A 19,688-nucleotide genomic window follows, 5' to 3' on the forward strand; every position below is an offset into this window, starting at 1 on the left:
GGTAGCACTAGCTCCACATCTACCTCAAAAAATCAACTCTTAGTTCACACAATTTCCACTAAATGCTCCTTTTACAATAAAAAGGGGCATATTCTAGGTAACTACTGGAAAAAAATCCCAACAAAATGAAGTGCAACAAATGTAAGCAAACATAAAATATCACCATTAAATGTCCTTACTCCCATGGAGTGTGTTATTTTTGTGAGCTTTTGATTTTGTGCTTTTGCAATTGAAACCGATTTTTCAAGATTTTTGAAACAACCTTGGATTTTTTCTACAAATGACAAAAGAAAACTAGTACTAAATTTGGGATGACCCCTCAAAAACCATCACACGTTAGAAATCTTTCAACATAGAGGGTGCAAAAAAGTCAGTGTTGGTCCAATACAAATCTATTCCTAGAGATAAGTAATTCCCATGGTAACTTCATAGAATTGACACATAGATATTGTGCCAACATAAAAAAGGAGATTCGACATTCTCACATAATTGGGTGGATCTTTTGTGGTTGTCCAAGCACAAAGACAATGTTTGTGGATGGTGATTTCCCCACCGGTTAGGATAAAAGAACCCATAGAAGCGGCTAATCCCATACAAATTGTATGTACATCTGGTACCATGAACTGCATAGCATCATAGACTGATATTCCTACTAACACAGCTCCACGAGGTGAATTCACATATAAGTACGTATCGGTAGGACTCTACTCAAATCATTACAGCCGATGGTTGGCAAATTTGGCTACTGAATACAAATATAGATTATATACAACATAAGTTGTTGCTTATCGTTTTTCTTTTCCTCCTTAGATGAAAATGGATTCAAATTTTTTTTGATAATTTTGCTGATCGTAATTTCATTTCCTAGATTTCTATCTAATTGTTTTCAAGTGAGTGGAAAGAAGAGAGGGAATAAAGTGTAGGAAGTGCACATACACACAACACATGTGTTTGCAACCAATTAAATAATTTTTTGAACTCTCTCTTTTCTGAAAATCAAGATTGGTGCAACTAGTATCTTCTTTAATGTGAACATCATATGAACTCTCTATGAGTACTCAAAAATACTACATGCTATTTGTGTACTTTACATAGCATGGGATCCTTGTAAACTTGAAAATTTAAAGTTGTTAATAGTCAGACCTAAAGCCACCAAATCACAATTCTCAATCACATATATAGGGAATAGAGTACTCTTCCAGGATGATGCAATCTCCTAGCAATGATGGTGTCCATTTATACTCATCTGTGTATGCTTAAACCTTTTAACTATAGAATTGCTAGTGGTATGATATACTTAATTGTTGTACTTTAAGCCAAACACATGGCATGCACCAAAGTCCTCATTGGTCTTATGCTTAGCAAGCATACTGATCTTTTAAAGATTTGCTCATCACACTTTTGGTGTTGTATTACTATTCTGATGAATCTATGTTGACATGACCTTGCCAAAAGTTTGAGTTTGCATAAACGTTGGACATCAAATCATATGCAGCTCTAGTGGGACCAATCTCATTTATATCCAACATTACAATATTAAAAATTTGCTTACCAAGATCCACATCACCCCACTTTCAAGCCCCTAAAACTATTGTGATTGCATTTGGATATGTACCCTCCACCTCCATCTCTAAAAGAAGATCTAAAGCTAACTCAGGAAGTCTATTTTCAACATGCCCTAAAATGATTGTACTCCGCAAGCTAGTTTCTTTGACTAGTTGTTCATAAAAAATGTCTCCTACTTCCTCAATGAAGCCATAGTTTAGGTATGAATTAACCAAAGCCTTGACAACCAAAGGATCCAAATCAAATCCTTCTTTAAAGACCTGCATGTGAATATCTTGGTCCTTAGCTATGGCTCCCATTGTGGTACATGTCCCTAAACTGCAAATAAATATGCAAGAATTTGGAAATATTCATTTTAACAGCAATCTGATCAAAACAGTCCAGTGTTCTTCCACACTGCCCATGTTGACAATACCCTGTGATTAATGCATTCCACGAGACAACAATTTTAATTGCTAGATCATTATGCAATCTCTTAGCTTCTGCAAGTAAGCCAGCTCTTGCATAAGCATCTACCAATGCAATGGCAACAAATTAATCTTGCAAAAAGACCCTAACCTCCCACCAACTTTCAAACTACACACATAAGTGACATCATTAAAAGTCACACTCTCAAACTGCATTTGCTTAAGACAGTTTAGAACTTCCTCATTAAGGCCATGTTCGATATACCCAACAATCAGAGCATTCCACATGACAACATCTTGGATGGTTGAGGTGTCAAACACATACTGTGCTTCTAGAATTGAACCTATTTTGTCATACACATTCACCAGACTATTGACTACAAAGGGATCACTCTCGAGCTCTTCCTTGACAACCTCTGCATCCTGTGTGGCATGCACCTTCTGCATGTTTCTTGATATGCTACATAATTTTAGCAAACAAATATGTGAAATTATGTTTGAACCCACACCCTCTAGTTGCATCTTATCAAAACACTCTAAATCATCCTTTGCAAGTCCATGTTTAGCATACCCAAAGTTAATTGCAGTCCAACAAACAACATTTCTGAGTGGTAGGTCATCCAACACCTAATGTGCTTCTACAAGCAGTCCACATTTCACATACATGTCTATCAAGCTACTGGCAACACCGAGATTTATTTCAAGCCCCTCAATATCAATTTCAGCATGGAAACCTTGGCCCCTACCTTTGCCACATATGCTTCCACAACATTTTAAAATGGATATGTAAGTAATAGCATCCGAAGAGAGACCGCTTTTTATAATCTTTCCAAACAAATCAAGTGCTTCCTCACTAAGTCCCTCCTCAGCATAGCCTACGACTAATATGTTCCATGAAACTACAAATTTAACTATCAAATCATCAAATGAATCTTGTGCATCTTCAAGTGAACCACATCCTTCCTTCACAATCAAAGCATGGGCTTTAGTCCCCTCATCTAAATCTCTCATGCTACCACAAGCTTTTAAATGCATAAAAATGAGGCACCATCCAGCAAAGCATAAGCTTGCACTTGCATGGCATTAAAATAATCCAAAGTTTTCTCACTCAAGCCATTTCTGACAAAACTTGCAATGAGTGCAGTCCAAGCAATTACATTTTTAACTATTAGGTCATCATACGCATCATCTGCTTCTGCAAATGATCCACATTGGGCATATGTGTCAATCGCAATATTGATAACATATTGATCCCTTCCAAACCCATGTTTCACAATCTCACAATGTACACCTAGAACCCCATCTGTTGTTCCCATGGTAGAGCAACATTGCAAAGAAGAAATGAAGGTAACCAAATTTGGTGAAAAATCGTCCATCTTCATCCATTGCAATGTTTCTAATGCCTCATCCTCTAGACCGTGGTCAATGTATCGTTCAAACAAACCATTCCATGAGAACACATCTCGAGTTGGAAGTTCATCAAATACCTCAAGTGCTTTAGCCAATGACCCACACTTTGCATTAATATCCATCATTGTATTGAAAATATTTAGATCTTTTTCAAAGCCCTGTTTTATGATTTCATTATGTAATTCCCGGCCATTATCCATGGCTCCTATCTTAGCACATGCTTTCAAGCTACAGACATAGGTCACACCATCAATAAATATACCCTGAAGTCAAATATCTTCCAAGCACTTTAGTACTCCCTCAGCAAGTCCATGCTCCACATATTCTACAAGCAGAGTTGTCCACATTATAGCATCCTAGTAGGGAAACTCATCCATGAATGCATGTGCTTTCCCAAAGAGATCACATTTGGCAGACATATCTATCAACTAAGTACAAACAAAACATCCTTCTCAAACCCCTCATTGACCACATCCACATGTATTTTTTGGCCCATATCAACAAAGTTCAACTTTGTGCAAGCCTGAAAAAGTGCCTTAATTGTAAACGGGCTAGGATGGATAGAATCTACTTGCATATTTTGGAACAAAGTGAGAGCAGCTTGTATGTTAGCGAATACAATGTGCCCTTGCAGCTTGTATGTCACCAAATTCAATGTGCCCTTGCATAAGAGAAGTCTAAGAATGTTCACTTTGTCGGACTAGCCTGTGAAAAACTTGCTTTGTAGTAAAGACAAGTCTCCTTTCTACGAGCATAGGAGCCAAATGGTTCCCAAGAACCTTGTGAGGCTCAAGTCAATTTTTGTATATGTGCATATTCACAAAAGAAGCATATGATGGATTCTTCTCAACCCTACATTGCAATAGATAGGACATAAGATTTTCCATTGAAGGGAGGTCATTCTAGAGTTCTAATAAGGAAAGCTTGTACAATGCTTCCACACTTGCCATATATGCTTATTACCATCCTACCAACAAAAACATCCAAAGTGAGCTCCATGTTTGAGGCATCAGCATCATGTAAAACTTTTACCATATTCAAACACTATGTTGCTCAATTTCTCTTCAACAAATCATTCTCCTTCTAAGATGGAACAAAAAGCATGAAGGGCAAGCAATTATAATTGCTTGCTTATTGGGGGTTTCCCCTTCCTCTTGCATTTTCCTGTATAACTGCAAGGCATAACAAAATCAGCCGCCGCTGCCACAAAACAAGACTACTGGTTTATTTTGGTGTCTTTCCTTTAATGTTTGTCCACATCAATAATTTTTTTCCATGAAGGTTGTCGAGTTAAGAATAAACATATGTATAAGAGGTCATCTAGGCAGCATGAAAAAGTCATGAGCATAGCTAAAAAGAGAATAAAAAAGGCCACATGGCTACTAACAGAATAGTGAAATATTGAATCTTCTGAAAAACTGTTACATAACAACAGTGATTGAATGCATGCACATAATTATAAAGAGGGAACAATCAAGCTTCAACAACAGTGGCTATCTTAGTTTATCTTCACCTCAACCCTAAGAGTTTCATGAGTACAGTCTCAAAAGAGGAACGACAGCTTGGCATAAGAAGCAATGGCACATTTATTCTAGCCTTCCATTGTGATACCAAACTCTTCAATGAATCTGTAGTTCTACAAATCTGGACAGTCTCTATTCAACTCAACCCTTTTTGCAGTACACCACCAAGTAGACTACCTGATTGCTTTCCCTTTACGGAGACCATGAAGAAAACTGAGTGGACATGGAGCACTTCAAACACTACCAGAATGACACTTTTCCAAGAAGGCTATGTGAGAAATAAAATAATGTGCACTTAACATAGTGAGAGATTGTATAAGTGGATGCCTTGATGTCGGAAACACTAATTGAATGTATAGGAAATCCTAAAAGTGCAAAGCTCTGCAATGGCCAAACATAAACACTACTCAAGGAGAAAGGGTCACCATGAGCAAAAAGAGGCTAGGACACTCCAAAACACATCTAATTTATGTTTAGAAACATGGTTCTACTAATGAAAATCATAGCCTTTTCTCTTTGATTGATTTTAAAGTAGAGTTCTAGCATAATATTCCAGGAGACAACATTGTGCTCTAATAACCCAAAAAATACATTCTCTACATCTACAATGCTGCTGCACTTAACATAGAATTTCAGAATACTATTATCAATCGCAAGATCCAATCCGAATGCCTTCCTATGAATATTTGCATTCTCAAGCTTGAGGACAAATGTGTAGGCCGCCTTCAGAATATTCAAGGTATCATGCCTCCAGAGTATGGCTACTACCAATCTCAAGATCCAATGTGAATGCACTTAACATAGAATTTCAGAAGAGTGTTACCAATTGCAAGATCCAATCTAAATGCCTTCCTATGAATATTGGCATTCTCAAGCTTGAGGACAAATGTGTATAGCCACCTTCATAATGTTCATTGTAGCATACACATGAGCAGAGGCTGCAAATTTACCTACTAGTACATGCCTGCACCTTCTAAGGAACTTACAATTGGTTCTTGCATAACACAAGGAGCAACAAATTAAAGCACTGCCCTATATGATAGACTGTTGTGTCTTCTCATCTTGATCCTTCCACTTCTTTAGCTTTAGTCAAATATGGTCAGTACAGGGTTGACTACTACTCTAAAAGCTATGGATGGAGGTTGGCTCAGTGTTGGTGTTGACATGGGCAGAGGCATAGCTCAATAGTAGTTGATAGAAGGGGTGGAAGGGACCTACTAGATGTCCAATTGGACTGTTTACAATCAAGCACTAGCATTGGTGAAGGCCGTTGGGTTGCTACTGCACCCTTACAACCTTGATGTCCAACAAGCCATACACACCAATGACTACTTCCACTGCATTAATAAATCTCCTACAACATCCTGGCCTACAATATTGAGCATGAATACATCCTTGATTTGTACACTAACTCCATATGCTAACATTTGTCAAAATTTCCTAGAAGTCGTAGCTCACTAATGACTCGATTCCTATGTCCTATGTTCGATCCTACAATCACCCAAAAGGTTGTCTTTCAATGGAAAAGAGTGGGAAATACAAGAGAGCTTCAATGTTTGTAGATGTTCTGCTCCTTCGTGTAGAAATCTATTGCTTGCACCAAGGAGCTCTCGCCTACACCAACAAATTTTTGATTTCAGCAAAACACACGAAGGAGAGATTGCCTACTGTGCGTAATCTATTTCTTGGCAGTGGATGATGTCACCTAGCCTCCAGGGGATGTCACTTGGCTACCTAGACTATTGACGAGGAAAAAGACCATCAGTAGCGGGCTGCATTTGCAATAAATGCAGGTTGAAAGTCAATGTTTGGTGATTTGGGCTACTCCTCCGCAAAAAAACACCTGCTCCTATGCAATAGAGCACAAGTTGTCAAGCCACAGATCCTCCTCCTCATGATCGTAGACCAGCTTGCTTGTCCGCATGTGCACAGAAACAAGGGAGCTACTACAGTTGTGGGATCCATTTTTTCAAGGTTCATTAGATGGTTCCTCTTGTTGCACATTTGTGATGGTTCTGATTAATGATTCCTCATCTTGCACATTCATTGCTTGTGTTCCTCATGTTGGACATTCGTTGCTCATTAATGATTCCTTATGATGAGCTTCTAATTCACTCCATTCCTACCTTGAAGACCCCATGACCTTGCAACTCTACAAACCCAAGAGCCTTGGATCAACAAAATAAAAGGGGGGTGGGAGTCCCCCCCATCGTCCGCGTGCCATTCCTACCTTGCATACCCCGTGACCTTGCAACTCTACAAACCCAAGAGCCTTAGACCAACAGAATAACAGGGATGTGGGAGCCCCCCATCCTCCACATACACGCGGACAATGGGGGGGCTCCCACCCCCCTTGACCTTGCAACTCTACAAACCCAAGAGCCCTCGGACCAACGAAATAAATTGCAACTCTACAAACCTAAGAGGCCTCGGAACAACAAAATAAAAGGGCGGTGGGAGCGAACTCCCACCCCCCTTTTATTTTGTTGGTCCTCCCACCCCCCTTTTATTTTGTTGGTTCGAGGCCCCTTGGGTTTGTAGAGTTGCAAGGTCACGAGGTCTCACACGGACAATGGGGGGGTCCCACCTCCTTTTTTTTGCAAGTTAAGCCTTTTATTATCACCTGAGGCTGATTAAGATATGGACTTGTGAGAGGAATCATCTTCCCTTGTATCATCATCAAACTTCATGGTGATTAAGCCATAGTTGTAGGGCGAATCAAGGCACATACCCTTACATCATCATCAAACCTTGCATGTTTATATGCCACTTTTAGTTCCTCCCTTATTAGCATCTGCAATATTTCAATGTTCTTGTTGAGATCTAACAACGCATGTAGACTTTAGGCTGTCTTATTATTAATAAATTGGATATTTTTATACAAATGTGTAGAGACACAGCTACTTCACTTTTCTATCCATCATATGATTCTCATTTTGATGCTATGTTATCTATCTATAACATGCAAGATAACAAAGAAATTAGTCACTCCGTCTTCTATATACTTTAAGAATATAGTCCATAGTGCATACAAAAAAATATACTTTAAGAATGTAGTCCACATAAATTTGGAGCTATGAAGAAGAAAGCAATGTGATTGTCCTTCCTACCAAGTATTGCAACTAGCCACCATTAGGGTTTGCTAGCATGTAGGTGTACATGTCACCACTCACATTGCTAACATGTTTGCTAGAGGAACATGTGCACTAAATAGTTGAGATCTCCATGCCAGATTGCATATAATGATGATGTGTAGTATATAGATTACTGGAAAAATGTATCCACTATCAAATGGGCATACAATTAGGAGCCAATTCTATCGCTACATGTGCCCCATGGTTTGCACAAGAGCCTGCTATATTCTAGAGGTCATTGCTATGTAGTTGAGATACCTATGCTTTATAGCACATATTAGTTTAATATAGCACTTGACATAGGTAGACACTTGGGACACATTCTATACCATTATTAGTGCCCCATTTTTGTAAATGTCTTTGCTAAATGCCAAAGATAATTGCTTTATAGCTAAGATCTCAATTCTACATAGCAGAGGTTAGCACTATATAGCACAAAGTCTATATATGATATAGTGGAAAAAGAGCTTATGATAAATATTGAATAATGGCAAGACTTGACTAATGTCCCATTTTGGCATAGGGTTTTGTGAAGTCTTACTCCAGTAGCTTATCCATTTGTGTGTAGAGGAGCTCCTAGGATAACACTTTAGTCCACCATGATTTGGACCTATAGTTCACAAGCTACGTCGTAGTTAAAGCTTTGATAGGAGATGTTTGCATGATGCACAAATGATATAGATTGTTAAGAAGTCACATTAATTCCTTAGATGATTGCAAAAGAACGAGAAGGAAAGCTTGCAAAAATAAATCCCCAAATGCATTGTGCTTTATCAATTTCATGGCCTTCCTGCTCAATTTTTGACTTGCATTTGGCGCCATCCGTGAAATTTCAAAAAAATCATTGTTTGCCCATCCTCTCTTTGGCACGTTGCCATAGGTCATGTAAGGTGATCATTTGCTACAAGGTGATATAAAATTGCCATGGGTCTCTTTGTTGCTTCCCAATGTCTTCTTTTAGTTTTCATGTTGCCACCAATAGTATATCATTAAAAGCCCTTTGCAAGTAGCATCTTGGGATCACCACAAGGGGTTTATGCATTCCATAGTGACCTTCAACTTACACTATTTTGAGCTACAATACAATAGGTAGGTGATTGGATAAAAAACATTCAATATCCACCTCTAGGGTGGTGATTACTAGGAGGGGGCCATCAGTCATGGTCACTACAATGCCACCTATATAGTCAAGCCCAATAATTTTTATGAATGAATGAGTTCTAGGTAAAGGATGGCTTACAGATTTGCAACACCTTTGCTATGTCCTCCATCGCCCAACTATGTAATACTTCCTTATAGGAATCAAGCTTAGTACTTGAGCAAACTAAAGATTAGCAAGATGCATCACGCTAGTCCATGATCATGTTGAAGTCACCCCAATAAGTCCTATTCTTGGTGAGACATCAAGTAGTTGGCCCCATTGCTTCCCCTTTATTGTATTGTCATTAGCTCCCTAGACATGGATGATGTTCATTTTTCTCTTTTCCCACCTTATAGAGATATTCAAAATGCTACCATCTTCAAACCTATAAATACATTCCGGGTCTCTACTTGATTTAATTATGTAATGTACTCAAAATTACCATTTTGATTCCCTCAAGGTAGCATAAATCTAAGGTACGTTCTTAATCGTGCTATCAAGGATTTTTAATTATTTTTTAGATATTTTCTTATCCTTTTTAGTCATAATTTTCTATCATCCTTCTTGATCCACCTCTTTAGTTGCTTCAACACTTTTATCTTTACCATCTGCAACATTATTAATTGTTTTCACAAAAGGTGCTCTAGCTGGCTACTTTTTGTGATTATTCTCTACCTCGATTTGTGGGTATTCTTAAAAATAGTGGCCCCATTAATCACAATGGCAACATGAACTAGCAAATCAACTTTAGAAAAGGTTATGTTGGAATTCTCCCAAAATAGGAATGTCAATGTTGATGAATTTTGGCTTCTTCTCCATTATGTTCCAAAGCAAGAAAATGTAATTTCTCTAAGGGTAGGCAAGAGGGGGATTGTAAAGAGGTCTACTCAAGTCCCTAGCAATGTTGAAAAAAAGATTCCATAAGTAGGATAAGAGCTCTAAGACTTAGAAGAGGACTCCAATTTTGAACATTTTTTGCATTGCACTCTTATTACTAAATACTCAACTTGGCATTATAATTTGAGAATCATATTAAACAAGTTAGCTAAGTCAAGAGCTTTCAAAGCTTTCCAATAAAGAAAACCACTAACACTCTTATGTTAAAGTGCAATACATTGTGATTCACTCTATTTGCATTCAAGGTGACTCACTTGGTTATGCCATCCATTCTCTTATCCCTATTTTTGTTAAGCATTATTGGAAGGATTTTCAAAGCTACTTGGGCATTGGCATCCAAGTATAGTTTGACATCTTCTTGTGTGTTGAGTGAGGCTCATCTTCCTCCTTGTTGGCTTTGCCAAAGCCTTCAATGCCTTCTACTAAACCTTCGCTCCACTTTCTCTTGTGTGGTAGTGCTAACTATTCTTGATGAGCTCAAATCCCCTACATAGTCCTTCATTGCCACATTAGAGCTAGATATTTTTCGTGGTATGGCCCAAGCAAGCTTCTATGCCCCCACTTGCATGGGCTCATGAAATGTGGGATAGAGACTCTTGTTGATAATAAAATGTATTGGTTTCCAATTACGTTTTTACTTTATTAAGAAACATGGCTTTCAAACTTCCAAATCTTATTATCATGATGAATTCCAATCATTAAATCTTTAGCTATCAAACTATGAGCTCTAGGATGGTTGCAAAATGAAGATTTGGCTTCCTACATTAAGAGGGCATGCCCCTGTTAATGATATTAAGAATGAATAGCATATATTTAAATATGTAAAATTGTATTCATGTAAGGAAAATATTATGAAATATTGATTGTGATGACTGTGTCATTGTAATAAGAAAAACTATAATAAAATAAAACACCATTCTTCTATGTAGTGATCACTTGTCTCTATCATTCTAGCATATCTATCTTGCATTTTTTCTACACTCCTTAATCTCCAATATCTCCACGTACCCCCTCTTTCTCTTACTTCTACTGATGTTATTTCCCTATCACTCCATCCTCACCACATCCTATCCAAAGCTTTCTCATCATATAGCAACCCCCTGTTGCCTCCATCACATCCCTACCTCAGGGTAGATGTTAATCAAGTCCTTTTTTCCTATTCACATACCAGAATATGAGGACCCCACTTTGACAAAGCATTGATGGAAACCATTTTCACTCACCCTTCTACTCATGTTTATACTCTCTCAAGGAAGACATTTGTTACATGGAGTGAAGTGGAAATTTACTCTCTCAAAGAAGACATATGTTACCTCAAGTGAAGACAATGGGATCTTCAATACTTGAAGTCCTCTAGATTTTCTTGTGCATCAACTTGGGATGAGTCATGTTTTCCTCTAGCCATGTGATAGAGTTTGATAATGGTCCTACAGGCTCTTAGTGTTTCTTTTTTGTCTTTCCCTTCTTCTTGGCTACTATATCTAAGGGTCACTATGCTACATGGATCATTCTAATTGTCTCTCTTGACTTTGGCTTTATTTAGTCTTGTATGCTTAGGATCTTGTCTTATATAGCTACCCTTGGAAGGCTCTAGGCAATTTGCAAATGAGAGAGTTTCTCAATGCCATCTTAGGGTCAACTATTCGTACTTTGAACTAAATCACTCTATTGACATATACTTTTTGAATGGATAATCAAGTGCTTTTGAATAGGCAAGACTATGTGTGACAGCTTCACAAAAACATTAATGGAGCAATTAATGATACATTAGTCTATTTATATTTTAACTATGTGCACCTTCTTTACTTGTATTATTTGGTTTTGTGAGTTTCTTTATGCTGCATATATGCACATGCACTTTTCATAATGCTAAACAGGTGCTAAACCTCACCATTTACTTGTGGCATTAGGTGGGTAAGCGAGTATTGTTTTATAACTGGGAGGCTGGTGAAGCCATTGATGTAGTTCACTTTCTAGTTCATCGAAACCATGTGCTAGATGGCTTTGTCTATCCTAGAAGGTGCATGGGACTCCTACCAAGGTTGATGTAGATAGATTTTTATTTTTTTACAGGTGATTGTTATTGTTTATGGGGTGCAGTGGTTTGGCCTAGGCTAATGTAGAGGACATGAGACATTACATGTATCTAGAGCTAGATGATGCCCTCTATAGGGAGTGTTTGTCCACCATAGCATGTGGACCAGTACCATGCTGAAAGGGAGAGTGTTTTTCTTGAGAGACTCTAGACATTTCATTTTGTTGCTACTCTTATATGTTTATTATGTACTTCATCATCTAACTATAGATTTTTTTATGACTATGCCATGTGACTATGTAGTTATGTTGAGAATATGCCATGTTGGTTTTTTTTCTTGATGTGTGTTCATGTATTGGACACTAGCTAGAAATACTTTTACCCTAAATTGGTTGGTTATGTTGAGAGTATACCATGTTGGTTTTGTTATTGTGTTTTTCTTATAGATTTGATCTAAATGCAAAGTGTCATACTCTTTTAGTAATAGTGAAGAATTGTTAATCTCTTTTTGTATGCATGAAAATCGTGAACTAGGATCTTTTCTATTTTGGTTGATCATGCTAAGAATCTATGCATGAAATTCATGCATGACCTAGGATATTTCCATATGGGGGTATGTTGCATAGAGATATTTATATATATAGAATGGGTACGTTGCACAAAAAGGCCTGAAAAAAATGATTGATTACAAAATAATGAAAAGGAAAGCTCGCAAAAATAAAATCCCCACTCCCCTGAAGCACCAATAGAAATGGAAGCCAACTATGTCTCCAAAGCACCAAAAGAATTAGAGGCTAACTATGTCTCCAAAGCATCTGATGACTACCTTTTTTAGTATTCTTTGTATCATCTTTCCATAAACATCCATGTAGCCTACTTTATAAAGGCATCCCACTAATTGATTGAGGGGGGAACATTTTCATGCTATGTAATCCGATGCCACCTTAACATTGAGGGGGTGCTAGAAGTATAGCATGAGAACCCTATGTAAGCAAGGTTGCATGAGGGAAGGTGAGGTATGAATGGACAAGAGGACAATGGAAACCCTTACCCTATCTCATCCAATGGCTATGTAAACAGCCTTAATGGTCACTCTTCCATGTAGCAACTTTGATATTCCAACAATTATTTCCCCTTGACCATATACTAAATGAAAAGGAGTGAAGCATGTACTTATTTTCTAAATTATCCTATAAGTCCTTAAAACTCAGTGCAAATACTTCTCCCAATCCTTGGGATGGTATTCTACCTCTTTAAAGAGAATCTTTTGCAAAGTCCCATTGAATGATTCTACAAACCCATAAGATTGAGGGGCGCAATGAGGGGTAACAAACCTTTGCTTTAGATCTAACTTCCTTGTCAATTCCTAAACTAGTTTATTCTTGAAACTAGGACCTTGATCTATCACTATTTCTAATGGTATCACAAACCTACAGCATATAACCTCATCAAAAATTAGACTACATCCTCTTTCTTACATTTTTAAGTAGCTTTTGCTTCAAGCCATTTGATCCTATAATCAACTATAACAGGGATGTTTGATTTTCCTATTTTAGAACTTGGCAAAGTCCAATGAATTCCAAACCCCATTTCTCAAATGGTGCATAGCCAACCATATGTTCAGTCAGTTCCCAAATCAACACTCTCTTACGAAAAACTGACAAGCAGGGAAACTTTTACTCGAGTGAGAAAACTCAATAGTCATGGGCCAACTAAGTCTCACTAATAGGATTTTCCCTCTCATTAGCTCAAATCCAAAGTGGCCTCCACATCCTTCTTTATGACAAGAAGATAAACAAGTAATAATTTCAAAATTGTCCAATAATCTTCTCAGTTCATTATCATTCCCTCTTATATATAGTTGGTCATCTATAAGCATGCATGACTTGGCCTTTCTAACAATTGCATACCTTTTATACTCATCAACCAAATATTTTAACCGACTAGTTTTTAAGAAATCTTCAATCAAATGAAGAATTTCCCCACCTTCATATCTAGGACTACCCACATTCATGGAAACAACATAATTTGAAATAGCATTTTTAGCCAATCATGAGCTCTAATGTTGATTTCCCTGCCAATATGCCAAAATTCAAAAAGTTTTAGCTACTTAATCAACCCCTTTATCTTGAAAAACTACTTTCTTAAAACTTCTTTCTTAGCTTTCCAGACATTTTGAACTTGCTTGACATCTAACATAGCATCCTCCTTGGCCACTACCTTTCTATATCCAATGGAATACATGTTTTAAACCTAAATGTAAGCTTCCATATTGAGCCTTATTATTTCTTTTTATTTCCTTACTTTCCTATTTCTACTTCCTTGCTTTCTTGACTTCTTGAAAAGATTTATTGACCAGCATTCAAAATGGCAAACATGAGATTCCCTTTTTCAACATTCTTCTATATCTACCATCAAAAAACAAAGTGGTTATCTTTATCCTTCATTTCCTCATGAATTGAAGGATGCATGATCAACCTTTGTTTTATAACATGTATACTTTCAATAGGATCTTTATAGGCCAAAATTCTTAGCTAAATTAGCTCTTATAATATCCTCTTTCAAACAAGTAAACTCAAGTTCATGTAGAACCAATAGCCATTTATTTATTGTTGGGGCATTTTTAGCAAACCACAAAACCTTTATAGGGGAGACAATGTTGTCAAAGAAATGACCATTAGTATCCATGGACTTGAGGAGGTTGGTTCCTAAAAGAAGGAATCTGGACAAGAGGCCAAGGAACAACGTATGATGAGGTCCAACATGAGAAGAAGATGACCTCGGGTCTCTTTAGGCTAAACATCAGCCATGCTTCTTCCACAAGAATCTTTGCAATTCGTGATGGTGCCTAGGGTGTGGAGAAAGGCGATTCTCATCTCATTTGAGAGCTTGGCAAGGGCAACCAGTCTTCTTGCAAGAGCATGGTAGGTCATGTCTAGTATGATATTGCACTGGATAAGATGATAACAAAGTAAATCACAAATGATGATGATGAGTCATAGATGTGGTTTCAACTCAACAACATAGGATGGCTCCATAAAAAAGAGAAACACCCATCAAACTTCTTATCCTTGCAAGTAGGCCTCGCTAACAAGGTCTTACTTATGCTCTTCTTTTTCACATTCTTCTTCCTAATGTGTAGGTGGGGCAAGAAGAAGAAGAACTCCATGCCCTCTCTACCCTTAGCTTGGGGGATATCATGTCCATCATATTATATGTAGATAAGTGCAATGCCAATCTCTCTCTCTCCAAATTGAAGGCCTTGAACAATCTTATGTAGATTATTAGATTACAAATGTCAATCAATGATCCATTTTTAGCACAAAGTCAAGTGCGATGGGTAACACTCTCTCTCTCTCTCTCTCTCTCTCTCTCTCTCTCTCTCTCTCTCTCTCTCTCTCTCTCTCTCTCTCTCTCTCTCTCTCTCTCTCTCTCTCTCTCTCTCTCTCTCTCTCTCTCTCTCTCTCTCTCTCTCTCTCTCTCTCTCTCTCTCTCAAAGTAGGAAGGATGTCAACTCAAGTGTAGCAGGCCTAGAGATTTGTGGCCATCGTTGATAAGCCTAGATACTATTCGCATGTCTTCTTGGATCATCTCTATAAGATTCATCTACCAAATTGCTTAAGGATAAATGCTATAGGTATGTGCTTAAGGACAAATACCATAGCTTAGAAGTTAGCATGATAATATGAGATTCACGTGCAATGCATGTAAGTGTTAGATGCACCTCTTCTATTGGCTTTCTCTAGTTTCTTTCCTAATAAACATGTTTCATTAGAATGTATAGCATAGTAGAACCATTATATTTTGAATCAAAAGCATCTCCTTGTTTAGGAATTTTAGAAGAATATTATGGTTAATGTCATTGAATGCATTGTTAAGAGTAAATCATGAACTCATCTTAATCTACTTTGGCTACTTATTCATGTTGTAGTTATTTTTATTTTAGATTACGTGGTTCGTAATATATGTGTATTTTGGTTGAAACCCTGGGGAGGTCAGTTAGAAATATATATATTATCACGTGGGTTCAACATAAGGGATTTAAAATACTATTTTTTACACATTTTTTACATATAGAAGGGTCCCATATAAAGGGGTTAGTAGATTGAATAGAAAAGGGTTATGTTTTATTAAGCAAAAATTTATAGATATGGATATATATAAATAGGCCTTGAACGCATACATAGAGGGCATATATATAGTGAATTACAAGGGGTTGAGACATCCTAAGAAATCACTCCTTAATTTGGTAATCTATGTATTTTTAGTTTTATTATTTGCAATATATTTTTTGGAAGAGTTTATATTGAGTTAATACACTAAGGGATACTTTCTGAGCTCTTAAAAAGTAATATGCACTTTTATTACTAGCACTTATTATGTGAGCTTTTGTTCATTTTTTAATATTGTGCCGCCTTGAGTTGTTTTAATTAGGAATGCTTTTAAAATATATATACATAGGAAATAAAGGCATTTGAAATGGCCATGCAAGTTCTTAAAAAGCTTTTGCGCTCAAGTATATGAAAACTAATTTCAAGCCAAAAGTACTGGATAGGTGAACTAGCTCTCCTATGATAGAATATTTTACTTTTGGCATGAGCCCTAGTGTTCTTTTCAACTAATGATATCTCATGTAAGCTTTCTTTGATTTATATGTCTAAGGTAGAGGCATGTTTGTTTCTTTTCATTTTATTAAAGTATGGATAGATGTAAGAAGAAGCACAAAGGTGTATATATTTGGAATCACTTAATGATGGCGTCTTGTTGCTAGCCCATAGTGTACATTTGTTTATTATTTGTTGCTAGATTATGTGAAGGATTATGCAAGTTCTTGTCTCAAAACTAACATTTACAATTATATTTGATGACTTTTTTTCTCTAGGTTTTAATATACTAAAGGCTTTATATGTTAAGGTTGCTCAAGTGGTTAAGTTCTCTTCTAAAGGCATTGTATATTTTGTTCAAATGGCCTTGCATTTCTCTCTTTTTAAGACTATGATAGCATGATGTTCTATCCTATATATACATTTGGTGTCTTTAGAGATTTAAACAAGGTCTCATGGTTATTTGCTAATGAAAGCACATAAGTCGACAATAGATGTTTATTGGTCTAGTGACAATAAGTTTTCTGCACAATGAATTAGGAATACTCTTTTGGGATTTAGTTAATCTCTTGAAAATGTTAGATACCTAGTATTTATAAATTTGACTAGCATTGATCATGGCATCTAGGTCCCAATTCTTACTAGCTATGCATTGATCATGGAAAACCAAGTGTTTATTGCTCTAATAAATTTTAACAAACTTCTCTTGCTTTTAAGGCTCAAAACATGAATCATCTTCTTGTATACATTGGGTAGATGCTTTGTAGATGTGAAGAGGAGTCTTTGGCTAAATTTTGGGCATCATAAGCTTGATAATGTAGTATCATTAGGGTGATTGTTCACTTGATTATAACTAAAATTCCATCCATGAAGCTATATGCCTCTTTGTGTACCACTAGGGTTGAAAGAAGAATATACTATTGTAGTAAATTTCAAAAGAGTTCTCTTGCGTAACATGTCTAAAAACATGAATCATCTTCTTGTATACACTAGATAGATTCTTTATACATGTGAAGAGAAGTCTTTGGCTACAATCTAGGCATCATAAGCTTGAAGATGTACTATTATGAATAATTAAATAATAGGTTTGAAGTTAGTGTTTAAAGCAAAAGGTCCCATATCTTACTAGCTTGGCCCTAAAGGGTATAATAATCAATGCATTCATGCATTTGATTTCTGTCTTTTATAATTCCTACCTTCAAACTTACTTTACACATGTGGCTATGTCCAAAGCCTTGCTTGGCACAAAGAACACAAGGATTGTCCTATGTCTACATTGATAATGGTGTCCATGTCCCATGTTCTACTGGCTTGGCACTAAAGGGGCACCATAATGAGTGTTGTCATACATTTAAATAAAGTCATTTACATCTCCTAACTTCAAACTTACTTTACATGCAACTTTGTGTATATGTTAAAGGGTTCACTTGGCACAAAGAGACACAAGGATTACGTTGTGTTTGCACTAAGTATGGTGTCTATGCATCAATGAATTTTATATCTTGGCATCATTTCTAATGAACCATAATTTCTTTATAACATCCAATCGCCTTGAAACAAAGTTTTTGGAGAGGCAAGCACATGGAGTTTTCTGTTATCACTTTCTAGAGAGTTGAGGACCACACTAACAATTCATAGAAATCTAAGAAGGTTGAGAAAACTCAAATAATTCATATTCTTAATGATTTACTAACTTCTCTAAACTCATTTACTTATAATTTACTTAAAGCTATGTTTAAAAACATAGTGAATTTAATTTTAAATAAATTTTTGATTTTACTTTTTATTGACTATAATGAAATCATTACAAAGTATATCTAAGCCTTGAAAAGAGGCATTGCTTTTACATTTGTGAATTAAATGATTGAAATCCATGGTTTCATATAAAAATACATAAAATTTTATTTATAATTATTTATAATAATAATATAAAATCTTATATATAAAAGAGGGGATATGAAATATTGTTTTTTGATTATCTTGGCATCATTTCTAATGAACCATAATTTCTTTATAACATCCAATCGCCTTGAAACAAAGTTTTTGGAGAGGCAAGCACATGGAGTTTTCTGTTATCACTTTCTAGAGAGTTGAGGACCACACTAACAATTCATAGAAATCTAAGAAGGTTGAGAAAACTCAAATAATTCATATTCTTAATGATTTACTAACTTCTCTAAACTCATTTACTTATAATTTACTTAAAGCTATGTTTAAAAACATAGTGAATTTAATTTTAAATAAATTTTTTATTTTACTTTTTATTGGCTATAATGAAATCATTACAAAGTATATCTAAGCCTTGAAAAGAGGCATTGCTTTTACATTTGTGAATTAAATGATTGAAATCCATGGTTTCATATAAAAATACATAAAAATTTATTTATAATTATTTATAATAATAATATAAAATCTTATATATAAAAGAGGGGATATGAAATATATTTTTTTGATACATCATATAAGGGTAAAAAGAGGGTCATACTACTCTTGCACGAGTCGTTGTCGAAGGGTTGTCGAAAGTAAAGTTAGACCACAGAGGACCTTGACTAATTTCAGGATAGAAGATCAATCATACAAATAAACAAGATGAGTGGATTTGTGACCAATAATAGATCTGCCAAGCTTCCAACGAGACTGACACAATGGCTGCCACTCAAGACGATATCAAAAAGTGCCAGTTGCAGCTCAAGTTCTCTACCAAGAAGTCACAATACCTTAACTTTAAAGATGCAGCACAGATGGAAATAGCTACACTTGAGTCAGATCCTGTGCCAACCAAGATGCATGTATGTAAGTAGCTATATATATTGGGGTTCACTGCAGAGTATCTGTTCCTAGCACAGTAGTTTCATTCCCTTACATTTGGAGAAGACCATCCAAGCCATGTCCAGATTCAGAGATGTGTCAGAATCAACCCCAACAGAAACATATTGCAAGAAGAGAAATCGCTAAAGAATACGTGATGTGC

At 36.4% G+C, this 19,688-nt stretch overlaps 2 protein-coding genes across 2 annotated transcripts; both read right to left on the minus strand.

Moving 5' to 3' along the window:
• Positions 1 to 1,574: 1,574 nt before the first annotated feature.
• On the minus strand, positions 1,575 to 2,984 carry LOC148017925 (pentatricopeptide repeat-containing protein At1g15510, chloroplastic-like). The gene is made up of 4 exons (XM_087661522.1): positions 2,638 to 2,984; positions 2,177 to 2,433; positions 1,982 to 2,078; positions 1,575 to 1,884 (listed from the first exon to the last, which is right to left on the minus strand). Exons 1-4 carry the CDS (start codon positions 2,982 to 2,984, stop codon positions 1,575 to 1,577), a joined length of 1,011 nt encoding a protein of 336 aa, XP_087517648.1.
• A 14-nt stretch (positions 2,985 to 2,998) lies between these two features.
• Positions 2,999 to 3,583, minus strand: LOC148017926 (pentatricopeptide repeat-containing protein At4g21065-like). The gene has a single exon (XM_087661523.1). It carries the CDS (start codon positions 3,581 to 3,583, stop codon positions 2,999 to 3,001), a length of 585 nt encoding a protein of 194 aa, XP_087517649.1.
• Positions 3,584 to 19,688: the final 16,105 nt, after the last annotated feature.

Source organism: Lygodium microphyllum, chromosome 21 (assembly GCF_053477565.2).
Source record: "Lygodium microphyllum isolate KBCC chromosome 21, Lygodium_microphyllum_v1.1.10, whole genome shotgun sequence".
Lineage (NCBI taxonomy): Eukaryota > Viridiplantae > Streptophyta > Polypodiopsida > Schizaeales > Lygodiaceae > Lygodium > Lygodium microphyllum.

Excerpts from the sequence above, each read along its gene's own strand:
- LOC148017925 (XM_087661522.1), bottom strand. The coding sequence starts at position 2,984 with ATGAGAGATTTAGATGAGGGGACTAAAGCCCATGCTTTGATTGTGAAG. Across the intron at positions 2,434-2,637 it reads GCCAGTAGCTTGATAGACAT|CATATCAAGAAACATGCAGA; the intron begins GTATGTGAAATG and ends AAAATTATGTAG. Across the intron at positions 1,885-1,981 it reads TGGAATGCATTAATCACAGG|TTTAGGGACATGTACCACAA; the intron begins GTATTGTCAACA and ends ATTTATTTGCAG.
- LOC148017926 (XM_087661523.1), bottom strand. The coding sequence starts at position 3,583 with ATGGATAATGGCCGGGAATTACATAATGAAATCATAAAACAGGGCTTT.